Source organism: Lepidochelys kempii, chromosome 9 (genome assembly GCF_965140285.1).
Source record: "Lepidochelys kempii isolate rLepKem1 chromosome 9, rLepKem1.hap1, whole genome shotgun sequence".
Lineage (NCBI taxonomy): Eukaryota > Metazoa > Chordata > Testudines > Cheloniidae > Lepidochelys > Lepidochelys kempii.
This window is the reverse complement of record NC_136388.1, coordinates 27,088,020-27,112,300: the sequence shown is the minus strand read 5'-3', so window position 1 is coordinate 27,112,300 and position 24,281 is coordinate 27,088,020. Positions and strand designations below refer to the sequence as shown.

The window sequence follows — 24,281 nt, the reverse complement described above, 5'->3', positions numbered from 1 at the left end:
GATGATTGATGTAATAAAACAAAGACTGCTTTTAAATTAAGTTGTCTCTAGATGTGTAGCATAGCAGATAGGTAAATCTGAGTACTGTTGTGCTCTGTTGTCAAATTGAAATTTCATTTGAACTCATTTGTTAGTACTTTATTGACAATTCTGGACGTTCTGTGTATTCAACACCAAATACAGTTTGTAAACTGTAATACTACTTCAAGACAGAAAATTTTAAGGCCCCTTTAAAAGCTAGATTCCAAAGCAGGCCTGCAGTAAGCAGGTTCCACTCATTAACTTAATTGGACCTGGTTACATCCAGCTTAGATTTGGCCTTAACTCAAATATATGGTATAACTCTGGTTTCAGAGGAAAAAAACCTGACTACAGTATAATTTTGAGATGCTAAGGAAATTAGATATTTTCATGCTAGTTTTGATTTTATTAGGAATGGTACATATGGACACACAAGGACTAGTGTGTTTAGTCATTGAAGACTGTTCAGAGGAAATTAAAGGGGTTCATGAGAGAAGATGGGAATATAGTATGCTTGGGCTGATAGTTCACTCATAGTGATACCTGAGATACCACAATTTTTATCCATGGTATATTGGGAAGGTCTACAGTATTTCAGATAGTACTGTATAGATTAACAACATTTCAATAGGTCTTATGTATACATGACCGGTGTACGCCACTATATGTATAAAAGACCAAGCTGCAAGATCTCTACTTATGTAATGAGGAACTAGCTGAGCAGAAACAATATATTAAGGAGCGAAAGGTATTTTTTAATGAAAGCAATTTGGCATGGAGTAAGCACGATGACTAATGGAGTGCTGCTGGGGTCAATGTGACAAACAATTTTGTTAAGTTCATGCATTAGTGACCTGTAAGAGTGACTGTGCTGTAAGATGAAGAAAGCAGTCAATGTCATAACACTGCAGGAGAGCTGTTAATACAAAGGAAGCGGAGAATGAAATTCAGAATAACTTGAAGAAATAGGATGATGGATACACATGAGCATAGTAAAATTGGTGGGGCAGGTTCCCACCTTGGTCTGGAATGGGTTAAGGAACTCATCTGGGCACAATCAGCCCCACCTGTCAGATTCACCTGTAAGGCCTGTTGCACCTAAGAGGGCATCTCCTTAAAGGGAGGATCCAGCCCCTGTGGAGGGTGGCACACGGAAGGGAGTGGAGGTAGAGAACAGAGCTCCTTAGCCCCACAGAGATGGGGTTGCTTCTTTGGAAAGCACCTGAAGAGCCTTGACCTTCTGCAGAGGTGAAGGGACTATCTTTTCTGAAGTAGATCTCAGAAGGCTCAGCCCTGGCCTCTCACACTCAGGGGATTAGGAACCTAGCCCCCTTCACAGACACTGTTTACCTGTTGCCTCAGAGAACAGTTAGCCCAGACTGTTGTCGGCTGCAGAATTCTTTTGTATGCCTCTTTTCCATGTTAACTTGTGGTCATGCCTTGAAGGAGGAGAGCTGCCTCCCTGAGACTTACAGCTCGGAGGCTATATTCTGCACTCCAAACACTCATTACAGCGTCACTTACAGCCTACGAGGGATGTTGGTGATGAGAGAGGCATCCCCTCACTTTCAGGGGGGTGCCCTAGTGGTACAATCTGTGACACAAAATAATAGCCCCAATCCTCCTCTACTCTAGTGGCACAAAGTAGCAGGTGTAACTGTCCACAGAGCTGGCGTACCATCTTTGTACCCCACTTCTAGAGCTGCGCCAAGCACAGTGCTGGCATGTCTCAGGAAAGAGCCTTATATTCTTCTTAGTGTCTATACAACGTGCCTCTAGTGATACGTGACCAGGATTCCATCACTGTATTTGGTCCATGCAGTGGACCTTCGCTCTCCCACTCGGAAGGAGGCCACTCATTCAGGTTGTCTTTGGGCTTGTCTGGCCAGTCTGAACAGTCTAGGGCCCTTGTCTCCACCCAAGGTGGAGCAAGGCCCCCTAGGCCCTCTAGTTCCCAGCCCCACAATAGAGCTGGGCGCCAGACCTTCATGGCCAGACTTTAGCCTGGGCTTGGGGAGGCTCAAGCTGCCAGCAATTAAACACTGGTTACAGGGGGCTGGCTTCAGCTGGGGCGGGGCTCTGGCCGCCAGCAAGGCAATCACAGTCTATGGAGCTGGTGTGGGCCTGGGCTTGAGGAGGCTCAGGCTGCCAGCAATTAAACACTGGCTACGGGGGCTGGCTTCAGCCTGGGGGGGGCTCAGGCAGCCAGCAAAGCAACAGTTTATAAGGAGCTGGTAAGGGAGGCTCCTTCAGAGCAGGAGCTTCCCTGCACAGTGTAGGGGGTTGGCCACCCCGACGTGGGGTGGCAGGGGGACACAGGCCCACCCTACTCCACCACGTCCCAGCTCAGGGGCCTGGCAGAGGCAGGATTGGCTGCCCCTGTGTAGGCGGGGATCCAGCCGCAACACGCTGACTGGGCCATACCTGGCTCCTCAGCCGGTTGCTCCGTGGCTGCCCCTGGGCCACTTTCTGCCTCCCCAGGGTTTGGTACCTCTTGCTTCCAGGGCTCCTTGGGGTACGCTGCGGCCAGTAGTCCAGGCCACTCCTCGTCGGGGTCTCCCACTTCTGCAGCTACGAGACAGCCGGGTGTAGGTTCCCCTCCTGAGTATGTCAGGAGCGTCTCTCTCCTCTGGTGATTCCACCCCAACTGGGCTGCAGGGCCTTCCTCTTATAGTTCTGGCCCTGCCCCAGCACTTCCGGTGAGAGGGGTGGGGAAGAATAGGCTCTACCCACCAAGGGGAGTGTAGTGGACCCTCGCTCTCCCGCTTGGAGGGAGGCCACTCGGCCTCACTATAGTCCGATGGTTGGATCATTAGCTTCCCTGGCTTGGGTCAGGTACTGACTGGGAGTGCAACATGAGCACTGAGATATGCCCCCCATAGCCTAATGAATTCCAGGGTAAAATATGAGGTAGGACAATACTCACTGGGGGTCAGATTCTAATAATGAGGGTATCGTTACTGGGCCCTCAATTTGAAAACTCTGCTTGAAAACTCTGATTAGGAGAGAGATATCAGAGGTAGGAGTAGATAAAATCCTAAAACTTACAGGATAGCACTGAAAAAACTCTGAATAAGTAGGGCCAAATTAAGAACATTTATATAGCTCTGGAGAAGACAACCACGTGCTCTTAGCATCCCCTTGTTAATAAGAATCTCTCCCCTCCCCAGGGACCAACTTTGTTGCAACTCATGGATTGGTGCCGGTGACTTGTACCTGGCTGCCATCTTGTCTCCCACCATAAACTTTTTTTCTTTCTTCAAAAGGAGGAGGTTGCTTTTCCAGGGCCCCCTGAGAGGAGGGTTGGTATCCAGGGGACAGAGGTAGATCCCGATACTGGCTCATATGGACCCTTCCCATGCTACTAGGTTGGTTTGGATATTCCCATTTCCTCTTCCAGAGTTTGGGTCTGTAACCAAAGGATCAGCTTTACTTGAGACCCAACTGGGAAAATGAAGGCCAAAGATCCCAGTAAGCACTGGATGCTACATAGATTTGGTTAAGCTGTTGTGGGGTATACTGTAGGACTAGCTCACAACATTGTTTCCCCTTGAAAGTTTGGGTCTGCCATCTGTTTAATTATTCATCAGAGCGGGATAAGTTAGTGGGGAGCACAAGTTAATATGATGATTCAACATAAGAGAAACCTCTAACTGTTGAAAGCACCAGGTATCGGGTGCAATCCTGCTGCTGCCCAACTTATTCTTGCAATGATGATAGAGAAGTGAAGATAAATCTAAGTGAGATGACAGTCATAGCTCCTTAGATCTATGTTGTGAGTTACATGTTGTACAATCACCTACAATTTAGGATGGATGATGGTCATTCATTGGACAGCCCCGCCAATATATTTTCTTCCAGAAGTTTGTTTCCCATTTGGGTTACCTGGCAGGATTTGGAAAGTACGGATCCAGCAGTTTGCTGATGTTCCTGTGGCAGGAAGCCCTTACAGCAGAGGATGACAAGGCATGGATTCCTTTTCCACAATTCTTAACATATTTGGGAACAGAAGTCCCAAGGTCAATGGATAAAAGGCATGGAGGAATGGTGGAGTATGTCACCATCAGGCACAACTCTATTCCTTGAGAAAACCTGTTCCTCACCACTGATTTGGTTTGGGAGTTGTAGCTTGGATGTTTTCTGCCTTTAGAATCAAGGGTACGTGGTGGAGTAAATAGTTTCTACAGAAGAGAATTCTGGATGCTGGGCAACAGTGCAGCTTGAGTAATTTTATCTCAATAAAAGTTGCAACCTTGACTTTTAATCCAAATACCAGTGTGCAGCATTTTCTTTCCTCCTCTTCCAGAGTGGCATCAGTGAAAGCATGTTGTAAAAATGCAGAAGGTACAACAGAGGTCACACTGAATGACTCACAAACTTTTATTATTTTCTAATGCAAACAAACTTAAATTCTCTACTCTTCTTGAACGAATAGAAAGAATAAAACAATGAGAAACTGTACAACGTGAAGGCGGGAATGATGAGGGCAGATGTTAGAAGGATATAAGCAAGTGAAATGCAGGTACAAAAGACATTCAAGAATAACACAGTGAATGATGAGTATATGGGATAAGTCTACGTGTTAAGATATGTTTATTTTGGCATTGCTTCACCTCTTTCTCGTGATAGATACCTTGTATGTATCATGATTTCACAACTCTAATGTATGTGCCAAATGGTGTCCAGAAGTTTCAACACTGTTTTAAAAAAAATACAATAATATATTTGTGAGTATGCAAATATCTCATTAAATAATTTGCATTAAACTTCACGCATGCAGCCATACAAAGCCATGCATAAACATCCATATGCCTCAAATAAGAGGATTCCTTTACTAGGACTGCCTGAAGTAAAATCTACAAATGCCCTAAGTGCAGTGATTTTGTTACAATACAATGAAGACCAAAATAACAGCTCCTAACCAGCCTCTAGGGGCATTCCAGTAGAGGGGTATAAAGATAATTGTGTCGTCTGGTAATCTCTATATACTGTCCTGCCTGCCTGCAGTCTGATGCCCCCTGATAGCAACAAGGTGTGTCTCTGCCCAGCTCTTGGCCTTCCTAGCTGCCTACAACCAGCCTTTCTGTCCACAGTCAGCTACCAGGCTCCTGCCTCTAGCCTGCCTCCTCTGCCCTTACACAGCCTCAGTATTTTTCCTTTGCCTGAGCTAGGCTATACTTCACTTTCTTGTACTCTGGGTTTATGGAGGTGGATGAGGAGGGAATTAAACAATGCCGGGTAATGAGTCAGCTGGCTTCTTGCAATATGTTTCTTTCTTATGTTTATGTAGTTGTGAAGATATCCAGAAATTTGGGGAGAGATGCTTTAATTCCGAGGCCCACATGGGAGTCACAAAACTGCATCCCCCTTAGTTGATCATTCCATCTTAACAGAAATATGGTAGATACGTAGGATGTGGTTAACTCGGGAACTGACCATGGCAAAATAGTTCTGTGAAGAAATGGAAAAATAAATATCCATCCACTGAAGCAAAGTAATCTGTACTCAATATAATTAGCTGCAGATAAGGAGGTGGTATCTATCAACAGATTCAAACACAACCCTTGGACCATACAGATATAGATATCCAGGATACTACAAATTAATAGTTACAGAATGTACAAGGTCTCATGCAACTGGCTCAGATAAAAAAAAAAATCTAACTATATGACCTGAACACACACTGCTTTGAGATTTAAGAGTTAATTTAACTTAAAACGAATGTGTGACATTCTGTACTTTATTTTGCCCAGGACTGGAACAGAAGTAAAAGTTGTTTAGAGCTATTTTAAGAGCGACATCCCATTTGTGTAAAGAACAACTTCTGCTCTTCTTCCACCCCTACACATTTTCCCCTACACAACAACTGGCTAAGCAGCAGTTCTGCAGAGAAGGACCTGGGGATGAGTCAGCAGTGTGCCCTTTTTGCCAAGAAGGCTAATGGCATATTGGGCTGCATTAGTAGGAACGTTGCCAGCAGATCGAGGGAAGTGATTATTCTCTTCTATTTGGCACTGGTGAGGCCACATCTGGAGTATTGCATCCAGTTTTGGCCCCCCCACCACAGAAAGGATGTGGGCAAAGTGGGGAGAGTGCAGCAGAGGGCAACAAAAATGATCAGGGGGCTGGGGCACATGACTTACGAGGCGAGGCAAGGGACCTGGGCTTGTTTAGTCTGCAGAAGAGAAGAGTGAGGGGGGATTTGATAGCAGCCTTCAACTACCAGAAGTGGTGTTTCAAAAAGGATGGAGCTTGGCTGTTCTCAGTGGTGGCAGATGACAGAACAAGGACCAGTGGTTTCAAGTTGCATTGGGGGAGGTCTAGGTTGGATATTAGGAAAGGGTTGGACGAGATGACTTCCTGAGGTCTCTTCTAACCCTAATCTTCTATGATTCCATGGCAGGATGCTGAGTGGTGAATCCAGTTGTGGATCTATCACTGTAGCTCTACAGATTGTCTTCCCCTGTGGAGAGATGATGCAGCTGGCCTGCAAGCTTCTTTAGCTTCCTGCTAGTAAACCTGGTTGTCAATCCAATACTCACTCCTGACTTAGATCTGAGCTCTGATTTCAAAAGTGCTAAGTGGTATGTAGAATCCCATGCTGTTCCTCTGCACAGAGGTGATTTTCATGGAAGGGGTTTCATTTGGAACACACATTTTCATTTCAGAGCTGTTTTGATCTTGAGCAGACAAAAGTTTATATTTCCCAATAGTGTCCACATGTGTTCATTGCAACAAGAATCTACTAAATTGAATATCATGGATATTTAAAGTAGCTGACTATTTTTATAAGTAATATCTGTAGCCATGCAACTTTCAAACTAAAATAATCGAGGCAATTAAATCTAATCATGTCAAGGACTAAATTGATTGTCTGCATGAGCCAGGAAGGATTTTATTTCTGCCAAGTAAATTACTGCACAGTTGGCTTGCTGCTTTGTTGTTGTTGTTGTTGTTGTTGGGGGAGGGGTGAGAGAGATGAGGGCATCACCTTCCTTGAAGTCTAAGGTATTGACCACTGTCAGAAAGGGATACTAGACTAGAAGGATGCATGGTTTGATCTGTTACGGTAAATTCTATTTGAGCATAAGCTTTTGTGGGCTAAAGCCCACTTCATCAGATGCATGCAGTATTCCAAAATACAGTTGGAAGATACGTATATATATAGACACACACAGAGAGAACATGAAAAAAATGGGGTTGCCATACCAACTCTTCATGAGACCAATCGATTAAGGTGGGCTATTATCAGCAGGAGAAAAAAAACTTTTGTAGTGATAATCAGGATGGCCCATTTCAAACAGTTAACAAGAAGGTGTGAGTAACAGTAGGGGGGAAATAGTTTTTAGTTTGTGGAAGGACTCATCCACTCCCAGTCTTTATTCAAGCCTAATTTAATGGTGTCCCGTTTACAGATTAATTCCAGTTCTGCTGTTTCTTATTGGAGTCTGTTTTTGAAGTTTTTTTGTTGAATAATTGTGACTTTTAGGTCTGTAGTTGAGTGTCCAGGGAGGCATGCCCCTCTGCCATGTACATTGGTCAAACCAGACAGTCTCTACAAAAAGAATAAATGGACACAAATCAGATGTCAAGAATTATAACATTCAAAAACCAGTTGGAGAACACATCAACCTCCCTGGACACTTAATTACAGACTTAAAAGTTGCAATTATTCAACAAAAAAACTTCAAAAACAGATTCAAACAAGAAATAGCAGAACTGGAATTAATCTGCAAACTGGACACCATTAAATTAGGCTTGAATAAAGACTGGGAGTGGATGAGTCCTTACACTAACTAAATACTATTTCCCCATGCTAATTTTTCCCCTACTGTTACTCACACATTCTTGTCAACTGTTGGAAATGGGCCATCCTGATCATCACTACAAAAGTTTTTTCCCCCCCCCTCCTGCTGATAATAGCCCACCTTAATGGATTGGTCTTGTTGAGAGTTGCTATGGCAACCCCCATTTTTTCATTTTCTCTGTGTACATATATCTTCCTACTGTATTTTCCACTGCATGCATCTGATGAAGTGGGTTTTAGCCCACGAAAGCTTATGCCCAAATAAATTTGTTCGTCTCTAAGGTGCCACAAGTACTCCTTGTTCTTTCTGCTGATACAGACTAACACGCTACCACTCTGAAACCAGTAAATTCTATATCTCTACAAGTGGGACAAGCGTTTGCATTTATTTCAAGTTCCCTGCATAGTGATGAAGAACAAACTTATCAGACAGGTGGACCTTCCAGGGGCTTTTTTGCTGCAGCTCTTAATTCATATGCTGCACTCCGTATTTATTTTTGTAACTGCATTTTCCTCTCCATTCTTTCAGAGCTGTGGTTCTTGTTAGAAAAGCCCCTGCGTGATATCCATGTATTTACTTTGATGTTTAATCCTTACATTTAAATATTGGAGCTGAATGCTTTCCGCTTAAACACACGTTTCCCCTCTGTGTAGCAGAACGACCTCTGTTCAGGGTGATCGGATGAGAATTCACCTACTGGGCGTGATCCAAAAATAACGACAGATTAACTTTGCCCTATCAGCGTGTGCTGATTTGCAACTGTTAAGAGTCAGAGAGAACGTGTACTCTGATCAGTCTTGAAAGAAGTGGATAGTAAAACATGGGAACTAAATCCCTGTGCCTTCTTTTGGCGTCTGTTCTGGTAGCATATTATGTTTACACACCAGTTCCAGAGACTATTGAGGAACGCTGGAAACTGATGCTCATAAATGCTGGCTTTAGAAGTGTAGCACATGTGGTAAGTTTAGAATTTTATTTACTCCAGGTGCTTATGTATGAAATTGAGTTCAAGTAATGTATTAATGTGGAGAAAAGAAAAATACAGATCAAAGAATAATATCAGTGTCTGGTTAAGTAATATCCAAAATTATATCTAAGAATACCTGAAACCAAGCAAGGAACTTTAACCCTGACACTAAATAAACTATTACAGAAAAATCAAATCTACGATCATAAGTATATACAATAACAGAAATATATTAATTTGAATGCAGATGAGGCAGTTCAAACTTGTAGTTGATTTGCAATTTACTCTACAATCCTGTATAGCTAAATTATTGCTGTTTGTTTTTTCTTCTCTCTTGAGCCTAACTAGAAATATTGTGTCACACTTCGGAGGAAGGAAAGCGAGAGGTGCATTTAAATATGGTACATCATTGGGGATTTAGATAGTCCACGCGCGCAGGGGTGAGGTGATGAATAAACACCAGCTAATTATAGAAGTGCTAATGTAATCAATCACATATAAAGCTCTGAGACTTTCTAATCACTTTCCCTGGGTACTGATGCAAGGTCTAATTGTAATCTTGTGCGATAACGGGAGAGGTGGCTGACTCAGCAGCACAGAACTGTGTACAGCCTTCTAGAAAGGATCGGTAGAGCAGTGTGGCTCTAATGGCTACACAGGGCGCATTTAAATATGTGCCCCTATGCGTTTGTCTCTGTTTATTACATTTGGGGCTTCATTTTAGTCATATGCTATGCAGTCATCACTAACTCTTGCCATGTACACCACGTATACTTAACAGGGCTTTTTCTTCCTGTGTGAATAAACAAGGCTGCAGTTTCCAGCTCTGGCTAGTCAACCCTGGAGAAGTATTGTGCGTGGAGCGGTTTAAGAAACATACATCTTAAACTTCTGATATACTCAAGCTCCCCCTTGCCTAAAACGCAGCCTGCATTTGCTAATCAGCAGAGGCTGCAGCAAAGTTGATCTTTTGTTATGCACTTTTGTCGGAGCTAGCTATGAAGGTGGTGGTTGTTGAGGGGGGAGGTATTGCTCTGTCTATGGTAAACATGGAGCGGGGGAGGTTACGAACTTAGCTTGAAAGGTGAAACTGAAAGGTTGCTCGGCTGAGGCTGTAAACGCCAGGGCTCAAGTTTCAGGAGTGCTCTTATTTCGGGGGGGGGGGGGGGCTCGTTGTCTCAGCTCTTTGGTGCCCAGCTTGAGATGCTTGGGTATGATTTGCAGAAGTGCCGCGCATCCACCTCTTTCACTGACTTCCCTTGGAGTTGAGGGTGCTTCTCTCTGAAAACTAAGCCCTGCGTGTCTGGATTTGTTCACCCCAAATTATTGTCCAATTTTGAGCACTTTGGCATGGGAGAATAGGTTTTTGGGGTGGTGGGCGGTCTCCTATTGGTGTTAGTTGGGAAGTGAGTTGTGGGATCTAGGAGGGGGAAAACAATCATTTAGTTAATTTATAAATAAACTGGGCTCTGCTCTTTGATGGGCTTTTGTTTTGGTCTCTGTATCTCATGCATCCTGCACTAGATTGTTGGATCGGTTCCAAATCTCGTCTGTGTGCAGGATAACTCTTGTTTGCCTTATGGACTTTGCAAGCCTGAAAACCTCCATTAGAGAGAGACCCCTCACCCCCTGCAGTAAAAAATCCAGTGTGAGCAGATTTCAAGTTATCCCCCATGCTGGAGGGACTGACTAGGATGGCTGCAAAACTGCAAATTTTAAAGTAGTTGCTATAGTATAATTTCATTATGGGTTTTGTTTGGGGTGACCAGATAGCAAGTGTGAAAAATTGGGACACTTTCCCCCCCAGGGGATGGGCTGGGCTATAGTTGCCTATATAAGGCAAAGCCCCAAATATTGGGACGTCTGATCACCCTACATTTGTTTGTCATGTGCCAGGTGAGTTTGAGGTCTGATTGGTGAGGGCTAAGAAAGAGCGGGGAAAACTAACATCCAGTCCCCAGACATACTATTGAAAGTATTCTTTGTGTCCAAGTAAATAAAGAAGTGAGAGGCTACTTAACAGGGCCCATTGTGAAAAGCTAAGACTAAGAGTCTAATTATCTCCTTTAAAACACAGACTGGACATACTGTATTGTCTATTAAGTGAAGTAAGATGCATAGGATGTGATTCTGTGTCTGAGGGAGTTGGTCCTTACCCATTTGGGTAAGATTACTAATATCACAGGGAAACAGTTGTGTCCAGGGTGTGAGTGTGTGAAACAAAGTTTGTGGGCAGAAACACATTATGGTATGAGTTTGTTTCCAGGGCGAGATACTGACATGCTTGATTGTCTCAGTTCAAGATGCTCAAGAGTGGAATGTCAGATAATGAAAGTCAGGGCAGATGGGCATTAACTGAGCTTTATGGTGAAGTTCGAATAGTGTTTGCAAGTATGTTTGGCTCTTTGCTTTTATAAGTAATGTATTCACTCAATATTTAAAAAGAAATTCTTTCCAGTAGAATATTCTATGGGTGTGCCCTAAAACTCTGCACAGAGCTCTTTGTAAAGTTGATGATTACACAATGTGACATGGATGATTTCAACAACTCTGCATGGACCCTGAGTGTGAATGAATACTGTGTAATAAAATGAAAAAAGCAGCATGGTCTAGAGTTCTGAGAGTCTGGAGAGCCTGAGTTTTAATCCTGGTTCTGCTGCTGACTCACTAGGTAGCCTTGGGCAAATCATGGGTTAATCTCTCTATGCTTCAGTTCCCCATCTGTACAATAGGCATCCTATCAGCCTCTCAGGAGCACTGTGGATTAAACAGTTAGTTTGAACAGTACTTAAAATGTAGAGATGTTTATAATGTTGTAACAGAAAAACATACCATGGCTTTTTCAAGTGGAAACAATTTCTCACACACACTAATTGATTTCTATACCATTTCTGACATACAATACATAGCCTAATTATTACTTGTCTAGTCACTTTTGTCAGATGTGCTAGGAAAAATAGAGTGAGAAACAGGATTGTTTTAAAAGTTTATAACTCATGAGACCTCAGCAGGGACAAAGGAAATATATATAATTCTAGATGTTAGTGCATAGTTACACATATGTTGCAATATGCAGGCCCAGCTGAAGCAAATCATGATCTGCTTGCAAATTCGTTGGATTGGATGGGCAAAACTTCTTGAGTAACATCATTCACCTCTAACCTATCCCAAACTTGTAGAATATGTGATGATAGGCCATAAGTAATGTGTCTAATACAGATGTGTATGTGGTTTTGAGGGGAATTGAGGGAGTTGTTGGTAAAGGTTTAATGTTAAACCAGAAGAGGAGAAGCCTGCAATATACTCCAGCCCAGGAAATGATAAAAGGGAGAGCTCTTTAAAATGGACTCAAGTTATTATTATGACAGAGTTTTGTCACAGTGAAATGGCGCATACAACACAGTGTGCATTGCTATAACACAGCTATCAAACATCACACTAGTACTTGAATCTGTCTGAGCAGGACACCAAGAACACCCTGCAGCTGTAGAGTTGGCAGCATTGTCTGAACAAGTTCTGGTAATACGTTCTCATTTTTTTGACAAGTACAGTGTTTGACAGCATTACTGGGTCTAGTCTGCAAGAAATTCATGCACATGCGTAACTCCTATTAATCTCCGTGGGAGCTGTGTGCATCCAGTGCATGATCCTACTTGCATTGAACTCTCCTGGACTTTAACAGGGTCGAGCCCCTATAAATCGGAGAGAAGATGCATTGTTACAACTACAGCAGTGTCTTCTTTTCATTTTTAAAGTGGAATTGGTACTTCTGAAGGATGTTGCATTAACTGCACTTGGGACTGAAGTCTTTTCTCCATAGAATTGGTTCAGTGCTGGCACCAATAGTGCAAATTTCCTCACATCAGTTGGCCAGATTATGATCTCACAAACAGCAGTGCAAAGCTGGAGGAACTCCTTTGACTCTGATAGTTTCTCTGGATTTATACCAGTATAAATTAGATCTGAAACTGGCCCAAAGTGTCTTAAACCTGTTCTGGATGGGAAACACTAGAAGCCAGATGGTAAGTTATTGTACTCAATCCTTGGCTTTATTGATCAGACTCTCAGCAAGGGTTCCACTTGTGATGGTGGTTTTTGAGATTAGGTCTCCTATCTACTATGAACTCAAAAATAATCACTTGCTCTGATGAATAATACTCTGTGCTTGGTGTCAAAAGCAGCCTTTAGCACTGTTGTGTTTTGGTTCTCTAGAGATGACCAACAGCAGGATTGGATGCTTTGTACTGGAAGGAATGTCGTATTCCAGTCATTCTGAATAAAGAGGCAATCCATAGAAAAGTCTTTTTTATGTATTCCTGTTTTTCCTTTAGGGTTAATACCAAAAATCCCCACCAAGATCACTTAGCATGTGCTGCTGAACTGCCATATGACCAGATGGGAATGCTTTGTGGTCACTTAATTATGGGTCTGAATGTGAAGAGGTGATCTAATTTGAAAGGCTGCATGTCTTTTGAGTCTTCCAATTTCTTGTTTTGATTTAAAAAAAACAAACACAAATTGCATCAAATACCAAGATAAAAGGGCAAATGAAGCTGTGAAACTGCAAACTGAAGTGTTTTCTCTCTTCCTTACAAATATCATGAGGAATGTTGCCTGTGCTTTCCAAGCCCACCCGCAAAGATTTCCCTGGTTTCAGATTTCAAGGGCCAGATCCTCAGACGATGTAAATTAGCATTGATACACTGAAGTCTATTCCTGAGTGTGGATGCAATATATAGTCAGCTTCACTTTTACCTGGACACGTTGATATGGCATGCTGTTGAGTTTTAAAACCAATACCATTGAGTTCCACTCTCCACTACTTTTGAGTCTGGAAAGGATGCTGCAATGGATACAAGAATTCTGAAGTAAAGGGGGAGGTTTACACTTCCATCTTGTGAGTGGATCCAAACTAGCAGGCACATGTGTGTCCAGAGTCCCACTGATTTCAGTGGGGCTCTCTTTGGTCACAGGATTCCAACTGTGTGGTGCTGATTACAAGATGATGGACCTTAGTTTGCTCATTTATATGTTAATACCAAGAATAGTCTTCCAGTTCTAAGCTATTTCATAGCAGAGCTGGGGTCTGATCTCTAGGAACACACTGGAAAGATGAGTGATGTATGGCTACACAGGGCTCTGCGAGTGTTTTCTCTCTGTGTAATAAAGTAATTGTATACAAGGGTTAAGTCAATGTGTGTAAGCAGCATAAAGTGTTGTAAAATGTTTCGATAAAGAGGAGTTTCTTTGTTGCCTGAGTCTACACTTTGTCAAACATTTTTCTTGCCTTCAGGACTCTGGATTCCCCCCCCTCTTCCCCCCACGCTGGACTTTAGAATGTCCTTTATGCTGAGTTCTCATCAGTCTTTTTGGTAAATTGACTGCTTATTCAGCTACGCGGATTTCATCTTAAAGGGACACCTTGAACTTGAAGTCTTTTCAATGAGAAAGAACCAGAACAATTAAAAGCTCTTTTGGGCAGTGCACATGGCAATTTTAGGTGTTTTATAATCAGAGTTCCCTGTTTTTAAAAATATTTTTCTCTTGCTGTTTGGAAAAACCCACACCAAAAGAGGAAAATCAATTTACTATTCATGGCAAATTGCGAAAGTAACTATACAGAAAGTGCTGTCAAATGGACAAAGTAAACAAACTGCAAAAATGGAGGAAATTTTTTCTTATCTGCCAGTTATAGAAATCTCTGGTGTTATAATAGTAGTAGGGATAGAAGTGACATTTTAAACTGATATCTCTTGACACCTGAGGAAGTGGATTGACAATTAAAATTCAGTAAAAAGGTTGAACACTTCTTGGGATTTAAAAAAACATCAACAAGGAACAGAAAGTTCACAGCCCTGAACCTAAGAAAAATTCTCAAGAACATATGATAGGCCAGATTTTTAGTACATTAATAGAGTTACACCAGTGATCAATTTGGCCAACTGTATTTAGTTTTAGGGAGAGTAATAAAAGGGTGGAGTATTCATATAAACTGTGTAATGTGTATGACTATACAATGTAGGGGTGGGTGGGTAAGATTCTGTGTATATATACATCAGGGTTGTCAATTAATCAGAGTTAACTCACACAATTAACTCAATATATTAACTGCAATTAAAAAAAATAATCACGATTAATTACACCGTTAAACAATAGAACACCAGTTGACATTTATTCAATATTTTTGGATTTTTTTCTACATTTTCAAATATATTGATTTCTATTACAACACAGAATACAAAGTGTACAGTGCTCACTTTATATTATTATTTTTTTACACATATATTTGCACTGTAAAAATGATAAGCAAAAGAAATAGTATTTTTCAGTTCACCTCATAAAAGTACTGTAGTGCAACCTCTTTATTGTGAAAGTGTAACTTACAAATGTAGATTTTTTTTTGTTACATAACTGCACTCAAAAACAAAACAATGTAAAACTTTAACGCCTCCAAGTCCACTCAGTTCTACTTCTTGTTCAGCCAATTGCTAAGACAAACAAGTTTGTTTATATTTAAGAGAGATACTGCTGCCTGCTTCTTATATACAGTATCCCCAGAAAGTGAGACAGGCATTCACATGGCACTTTTATAGCCAGCATTGCAAGGTATTTATGTGCCAGATATGTTAAACATTCGTATGCCTCTTCATGCTTTGGCCACCATTCCAGAGGACATGCTTCCATGCTGATGACGCTCATTAAAAAAATAATGTGTTAATTAAATTTGTGACTGAACTCCTTGGGGGAGAATTGTATGTCTTCTGCTCAGTGTTTTACCCGCATTCTGCCATATATTTCATGTTATAGCAGTCTCGGATGATAACCCAGCATATTGTTGGTTTTAAGAACACTTTCACTGCAGATTTGACAAAACACAGAGGAGGTACCAATGTGAGATTTCTACGGATAAATACAGCACTCGACCCAAGGTTTAAGAATCTGAAGTGCCTTCCAAAATTTGAGAGGGATGAGGTGTGGAGAATGCTTTCAGGTTTCTTAAAAGAGCAACACTTTGATGCAGAAACTACAGAACCCGAACCACAAAAAAAGAAAATCAACCTTTTGCTGGTGGCATCTGACTCAGATGATAATGAACATGTATCGGTCCGCTCTGCTTTGGATCATTATCTAGCAGAACCCATCATCAGCCTGGACGCATGTCCTCTGGAATGGTGGTTGAAACATGAAGGGACATATGAATCTTTAGCGCATCTGGCATGTAAATATCTTGCAATGCCGACTACAACAGTTCCATGTGAATGCCTGTTCTCACTTTCAGGTGACACTGTAAGCAAGAAGTGGGCAGCATTATCTCCTGCAAATTGTAACCAAACTTGTTTGTCTGAGTGATTGGCTGAAATAGGACTGAGTTGTAGGTTCTGAAGTTTTACATTCTATTTTTGAATGCAGTTATTTTTTGTACATAATTCTACATTTGTAAATTCAACTTTCATGATACAGAGATTGCACTACAGTACTTGTATTAGGTGAATTGAAATATACTATTTCTTTTGTTGTTTACAGGGCAAACACTTGTAATCAAAAATAAATATAAAGTGAGGACTGCACACTTTGTATTCTGTGTAGTAATTGAAATCAATATATTTGAAAATGTAGAAAACTGCCAAAAATATTTAAATAAATGGTATTCTATTATTAACAGTGCTGCAATTAGTTTTTTTAATCACTTGACAGCCCTAATATACATTCAACTTACGTAGAAATACACAAGATAGAAAATGTAAATTATTCTGCATATACCCACAACCACTTGCAACAGCAGTCACAGATACATTCTCTTATTCTCAGTTACCTCTTATTGTTTGGGTAGTTTGGATATGAAGTATTTAGATCTTTATTTCTGAAACAGATTTTCAGATCTTGAGTTGTTTTGGGGAGCTTGGATATTACTACATTCCAGATTGACTTTCATGCTTACTCCTTCCTCAGTTTAGTATGGTACTTGCCTATCCTGAGCTGGTGCTGCGGTGATTCATCTGCTAAGTTCTTTGATGGAAAATGCTATAGAAGTGCTCAACATTATTGTTACTGTAATAAAGTATTTGACAAGCTGAAAAAAATAACAGAAGTCGGCACCTCGAGGTCTCTGGTTGGAAGCTGAAGCTAGAGAAATTCAAACTAATGATACGGCAGTATTTTGAAAAATTCTTAACCATTGGAACAACTTACCTAGGGACTGTCACAAAGTCTTTAAATCACTATTGGCTATCTGACTAAAATGATATGCTATAGCTCAGAAGTTATGGGCCTGATGCAGAACTTACTGGGTAAGGTTCTCTGGCCTGCGTTGTGCAGGAGATCAGACTAGATGATGATAATGGTCCCTTCTGGCATTCCAAATCTATTGGTCTGTGAATGCTTATCTCCACTTCCCTCTCACCACCTCCACTAAATGGACAAGTGTCAGAGGTGAGAACGGAAGCAGGTACATTTTAAGCTAAAAGTGCTGCTTGATGTTTAGAGCTGGGGGAGATATTTTTCCATTGTGACATACAAGTTCTTCCCATTAACATGACATGCCTGCCAGGAGAATGTTTCTTTCACATTTGGAGCAGCAGAGAGAAGTCAGCTTTAAATTTTCAGACTGAACATTTCTCCCATGAAGTTAGCGATGGATTGATAATGCTTCCGAAAATTCTGCTATGGTGTCACCATTATTCAAACACTAATAAATGAACTTTGTGTACATAGTTCTACCATTCTGCTTACTCAAATATATCTTTATGTTCCCATTCACATGCCTTTGGCTTTGTAAGGCATATCTTCAAATCACTGTGCAGGGTTTTGTTGTAGGTTTCCCACTGTCAACCGTTTTGATGCTTTCCACAGAATGTGTTTTAGCATTCCTTGGACAGTTTCACTATATGTGTATTTAGATGCAGGGCCTGATTTGTGAAGGACACCTTTAGACACCGAAAGATGCATATATGCACCTAGGGGGATTTTCAAAAGCATCTAACTCCTAGAGTTAGGTGTTCACCCACCTCGTTAAATTTTCAAAAGCACCTAATCACCTTGAGTAAAACTGGCTTGTAGTAATTTAACACCTCTTTCAGGGCTTATGTTGAGTTACACGATTATTTCTAGAAATTAAATGGAAGTTAGTAATTATGTTTGGTTGTAAATTCATTAAAGTATTAAACAAATTTTCAGAAACAGGAGATTGCTTAGGCATCTAATGCAGAACCAATTTAAATAAACCTACCAGGTTTAAAGGTAAATGCAGTGTAAAGGATTTAGCAGATAATGCTTGATGCTTTTTTTAAAAGAAAAAATCCTACAGATGCTAAAGCTCAATGTGCCTTCTTGAATTTATGGCAGATTTTCAAACTTGGGTGCATGAACTTAAGCACCTAGCTTTAGTTGTGGCAGAGCAGGTTGTCTGGTGGACCAGGAGTTTGTCCATTACTGTTTACATTCCAAGTTTTTTGGGACAGGGACCATTTTCTACTATATGTTTGTACAGCACCTAGCTCTATATGGCCCTAGTGCTGATGGGACGTTGGGATATGACTGGAATATAAATGTTAAATAATATGGTGTTAAATGGATAGTCTGGGGAACAGAAATAGGAAGTACAGGGAGTGTGAGAGAAAACACACAGTGGTTAAATAATTTTAATTAACCAGTTACCTCTACTAGATTCCTCATTGTTCTTTGGATCTTTAGCTTAAGTAATGATCCAGGCAGGATCATTATTATTTTTATTTGATTAGACAAAATAGCTTTTAAAGCAAACAAGAAATTACCTACAGCCAAATAAGAATGGTTAGATAACAGTTTAGTGTCAAAACTTGAACTCAACATGGGATGTTACATCTTTTAGTGATAATAAATCAGTTTAATTCATTCAGCACCTTATCACAATCTTCTTACAAAGGCAAGCTTCCATGTGACTTCAGTACCAGTCTGAGCAGGTGATTTGTTGGTACTAACATGGAACTGTGGATTCTTTCTTAATTCCTATCAGGTTTATCTACCAATGGAATGATGGCATGGCTCATGTCAGTTCAACCAAACAGTTCTACAGTCGAATCTAGAACTTTAAACAAGCTACTTAATTATCAAAGAATGTTAATTCAGTTCAAAATTACCTTGCGAAGGAGATACTCGCAGCCAAGCATTGTCTTGTGCATGTGCACGACTATCACACATTAAACAAAAACAAAATATGCAGGTAATAAAGTAGAAAAGCATCAAAATTCTCTAGAATGTGTCCCATACTGCCAGCTCTTATACCACTTTACCCCAAAGATTCAAATTGTGATAAATATCTAGCTTGCAAGCCAATTGAAAGCTCCTTCCCTCTTTGAAGCTGTTAGTTCTTTTGACCAAAATCAGCCTCAAAAATCCCACAGAAAGACTCAAGGTTTCTTGCAGTAACTCTTGCTGCAGGGAAGCACAACTTTCTCTGCTAAATAGTACTAGATTTAATTAGTGTAATGAGTTTCTCCAGCTTCAGTGCTCCGTTACTTTTGATATAGCATAATTTCTAGACAATAACAAGACTAGTTGTTAACAGAAGGGTCAGTCTCACTGGCCAGGCAATAACAGATCTATTCAGTCTCTCTCATCCAGATGTTTGGGCTTCAGGGCACGATGTATTGAACAACACAGAATTTTGTACGTTTTTCTGCTGGGTCCTCTTTTTGGCAAAGCTGATGTGGACTAATCAGAAACTGACCCATGGTTCTGATAAAGATTTGAAATGTCCAGCCAGAATCTGATGTGTCCTTTCTCAACATCCAGTGAGAAAACAGGGTGTCTCCTTTATGGCTTCTTGCAACTTGCAAATTCCAGTGTCTTTGTGCAAAAATCTCATGTCGTAGCAGTTTTTGTAAGATATGTTGAACCATATGCTGAAAACCTGCTCGTTTAGCTGCAGTCAGTAAATCTCTCATACAAGTTACTTTCTGTGAGCCCATTTGCAGTGTGATCTTTTGGCCAAATTTGCATGACTCCATCCTCTTTCCCTCACCCACTTTTGAACTTTGAACAGAATCTTTATGTAAAGTCTCATCACACTCCTTGATGGTTTTGTCCATGTTTAGTAGCTCACCCTGCACCAATATAAAGTCATTTGACCCATTTGTTGTTGTTTGTATTACTGTAGCGCTAGGACCCCTAATTATGGACCAGGACACGTTATGCTAGGTGTTGTGCTTGGTCAAACCCTAAAAGGAAATAACAATGAAAGAAGTCAAAACAGCTGTACACACTTCTGCAACACTACAGTCCCTGAACTTCAGTGGCAAGGTGAGGGAGTCCTGCCTATGAAATGATTCTAGTCTGCATGACATACCAAACATATGGTTGATCAGGGCTTATAAAACTTTCAGTGATTCAGCTCAAAGATTTACACCTCACATTGTCTTCTCTAACATGCCATTTGAATGTCTGTTTGTTTCATGCAAAATAAATACCCCATTAGATATTATCATTACATATTTTTTATATAGTGTGACAAAGTTCCTCCTCTGCCTTGGTGGGTCCTGCGCTTATTGGCGGATTTGCTCGCCTCAGAGGTTCACGGCAGCCCTCAGTTTGCATTTATACACAAAAGCAAGAAGCCTGGGAAACAAGCAGGGAGAACTGGAAGTCCTGGCACAGTCAAGGAATTATGATGTGATTGGAATAACAGAGACTTGGTGGGATAACTCACATGACTGGAGTACTGTCATGGATGGATATAAACTGTTCAGGAAGGACAGGCAGGGCAGAAAAGGTGGGGGAGTTGCACTGTATGTAAGAGAGCAGTATGACTGCTCGAAGCTCCGGTATGAAACTGCAGAAAAACCTGAGAGTCTCTGGATTAAGTTTAGAAGTGTGAGCAACAAGGGTGATGTTGTGGTGGGAGTCTGCTATAGACCACCGGACCAGGGGGATGAGGTGGACGGGCTTTCTTCCGGCAACTCACGGAAGTTACTAGGTCTCAGGCCCTGGTTCTCATGAGAAACTTCAATCACCCTGATATCTGCTGGGAGAGCAATACAGCTGTGTACAGACAATCCAGGAAGTTTTTGGAAAGTGTAGGGGACAATTTCCTGGTGCAAGTGCTGGAGGAACCAACTAGGGGCAGAGCTCTTCTTGACCTGCTGCTCACAAACTGGGAAGAATTAGCTGGGGAAGCAAAAGTGGATGGGAACCTGGGAGGCAGTGACCATGAGATGGTCGAGTTCAGGATCCTGACACAAGGAAGAAATGAGAGCAGCAGAATATGGACCCTGGACTTCAGAAAAGCAGACTTTGGCTCCATCAGGGAACTGATGGGCAGGATCCCCTGGGAGAATAACATGAGGGGGAAAGGAGTCCAGGAGAGCTGGCTGTATTTTAAAGAATCCTTATTGAGGTTACAGGGACAAACCATCCCAATGTGTAGAAAGAATAGTAAATATGGCAGGCGACCAGCTTGGCTTAACAGTGAAATCCTTGCTGATCTTAAACACAAAAAAGAAGCTTACAAGAAGTGGAAGATTGGACAAATGACCAGGAAGAGTATAAAAATATTGCTCGGGCATGCAGGAGTGAAATCAGGAAGGCCAAATCACACTTGGAGTTGCAGCTAGCAAGAGATGTTAAGAGTAACAAGAAGGGTTTCTTCAGGTATGTTAGCAACAAGAAGAAAGTCAAGGAAAGTGTGGGCCCCTTACTGAATGAGGGAGGCAGCCTAGTGACAGAGGATGTGGAAAAAGCTAATGTACTGAATGCTTTTTTTGCCTCTGTCTTCACGAACAAGGTCAGCTCCCAGACTACTGCACTGGGCAGCACAGCATGGGGAGGAGGTGACCAGCCCTCTGTGGACAAAGAAGTGGTTCGGGACTATTTAGAAAAGCTGGAGAAGCACAAGTCCATGGGGCCAGATGCTCTGCATCCGAGAGTGCTAAAGGAGTTGGCAAATGTGATTCCAGAGCCATTGGCCATTATCTTTGAAAACTCACGGCAATCGGGGGAGGTCCCGGACGACTGGAAAAAGGCTAATGTAGTGCCCATCTTTAAAAAAGGGAAGAAGGAGGATCTGGGGAACTACGGGTCAGTCAGCCTCACCTCATTCCCTGGAAAAATCTTGGAGCAGGTCCTCAAGGAATCAATTCTGAAGCACTTAGAGGAGAGGAAAGTGATCAGGAACAGTCAGCATGGATTCACCAAGGGCAAATCATGCCTGACTAATCTAATTGCCTTCTATGATGAGATAACTGACTCTGTGGATGAGGGGAAAGCAGTGGATGTGTTATTCCTTGACTTTAGCAAAACTTTTGACACAGTCTCCCACAGCATTCTTGCCAGCAAGTTAAAGAAGTATGGGCTGGATGAATGGACTATAAGGTGGATAGAACGCTGGCTAGATTGTCGGGCTCAACGGGTAGTGATCAATGGCTCCATGTCTAGTTGGCAGCTGGTATCAAGTGGAGTGCCCCAAGGGTCGGTCCTGGAGCCGGTTTTGTTCAATATCTTCATTAATGATCTGGAGGATGGCGTGGATTGCACTCTCAGCAAGTTTGCAGATGACACTAAACTGGGAGGAGTGGTAGATACGCTGGAGGGTAGGGATAGGATACAGAGGGCCCTAGACAAATTAGAGGATTGGGCCAAAAGAAATCTGATGAGGTTCAACAAGAACAAGGGCAGAGTCCTGCACTTAGGACAGAAGAATCCCATGCACCGCTACAGACTAGGGAGTGAATGGCTAGGCAGCAGTTCTGCAGAAAAGGACCTAAGGGTTACAGTGGACAAGAAGCTGGATATGAGTCAACAGTGTGCCCTTGTTGCCAAGAAGGCCAATGGCATTTTGGGATGTATAAGTAGGGGCATTGCCAGCAGATCGAGGGACGTGATCGTCACAATAGGTATAGATCACATTTCTATTTAAAATTGACAGCATGGTCCAGACTGCTTGCGTACTTCTATGGTTGCCTAGGCCACAAACTGAAATGAAGCGTCCTCAAATTGAAGAGCTCTATTAAGAATACTTTGATAGCTTTAATCTTTTGATACAGTTTTTTAAATCTTAATTGTCATCTTTCAGGATTATATCTTGTGAAACTGTAACAAATATAATAATGTGATCTACTCTGTTACTAATTTAGTCTGTTACTAATGTAAAGTATACAAAATAGGAAAAAGGGTAACAGAAGAAGTTACATCATAATTTTGCAAAAGTTTGTGGTTGACTAGCTAATTAGCTGCTGGCATTACTCAATCTCCTGGGTGTGAAAAATAGAAGCAGAATGTGCTGTTTGATTATCTTTTTTAAAAAACTCTGACACCTGTTTTATGCCAAAAATTCTGGGCTATGCATGAATTTATATAACATCTTTGTTATTAATAAGTTCCATATTTTCTGTGTTGCAACTGCAAAAGTATATCCACAGTTTGGTTTTTAATTGCATTAGTGGAATCTGGGCCTACTTGTTGACGACGGCCCTTGGCAAATGTTGTGCTATCTTTATCACTCATTCTGTGTTCCTTTCTGATATAGCTTTTACTGCAACATATTTATTCCAATTTGCAATTGCATTTAAGAAATTACACTTCAGACCTATACCTTGCCAATGAGAAATTTAGCTGAAACACATTTTTGAAGTTTGCTCAAGAAATTAAGGTATTAATTTCAATTAAATGGAGTTAATACATTTAACTGGTTACACCCATTAGAGAATTCTCAAAGCTGATACTTGAGTCGTGGAGACTTTTGTTTGAAACTTCAGTTAGGTTTAAACATCCTCAGATAGTGATAAGAATAAAGCAATCAAGTTTTGGTGAGCCACATTTGAGGGTTTGTTTTGGATCCATCACTCTTAATTACACCTTTAGCTTTTAGTACAGGGAGGAAAAATGTAAAGGCACACACTACCCTCTCCCTGGTGATAGAACCCATGGGAGAAGAGAGAGCTCCAGAAACTCCATTTGGCTCACCTTGCGGAGATCTTGATGCATGCTCTCAACAATGGGAGAGATTTGAGAATGGGAGAGAGAGAAGGTTTAGCCTCTTAATCCTGCAGATCCTCTGGACCAAATGGAAAAGGAAGCTGGAAACCTGCAGAGTACCAGCTGTTCTGTTGTGTTGCTCAACCTCCTCAGAATTTCTGGCAGCGTAGCTCCCTCAGAGGAAATGCACTCATTGCCTCTACTTGATTGGCATGTTCAACTGCCCATCTTGAGAGAATAGCAGATGCTTAGGGGACAGCATAAGCTTCAGAGAGGAGGAAAATGCCACAAAGAGACCATTGCCCAGTTTCTGCTCAGACCTCTCTCTGAAACCCTCCAGAGGCCCTGCAGTACGGAGCTGGTTGGCATAGGTGTACTTCTGTGGGTCACAGTGAGTGAAGCAGTATGAAGTTAAGGAACCACTATTTCTCCTCTGCTACTGTTCTGGTGTTTTTTATCCATTTTAATGTTATTTGCTCCAGTGGAATGAAGCAAAGAGCTCTTAAATATGAAGTCTGTGGGCAGATTTAAAAAATAAA

The 24,281-nt window shown here is 41.5% G+C and overlaps 1 protein-coding gene across 1 annotated transcript in view; it reads left to right on the top strand.

Moving 5' to 3' along the window:
* The first annotated feature begins 8,578 nt into the window (after positions 1-8,578).
* LOC140916878 (arylacetamide deacetylase) overlaps positions 8,579-24,281 on the top strand; it is a 32,719-nt gene continuing 17,016 nt past the window's right edge. The window contains exon 1 of the mRNA XM_073358768.2: positions 8,579-8,787. Within this exon, the coding sequence (XP_073214869.1) occupies positions 8,650-8,787 (138 nt within the window). The 5' untranslated portion in view covers positions 8,579-8,649. The remainder of the gene's footprint in view (positions 8,788-24,281) is intronic.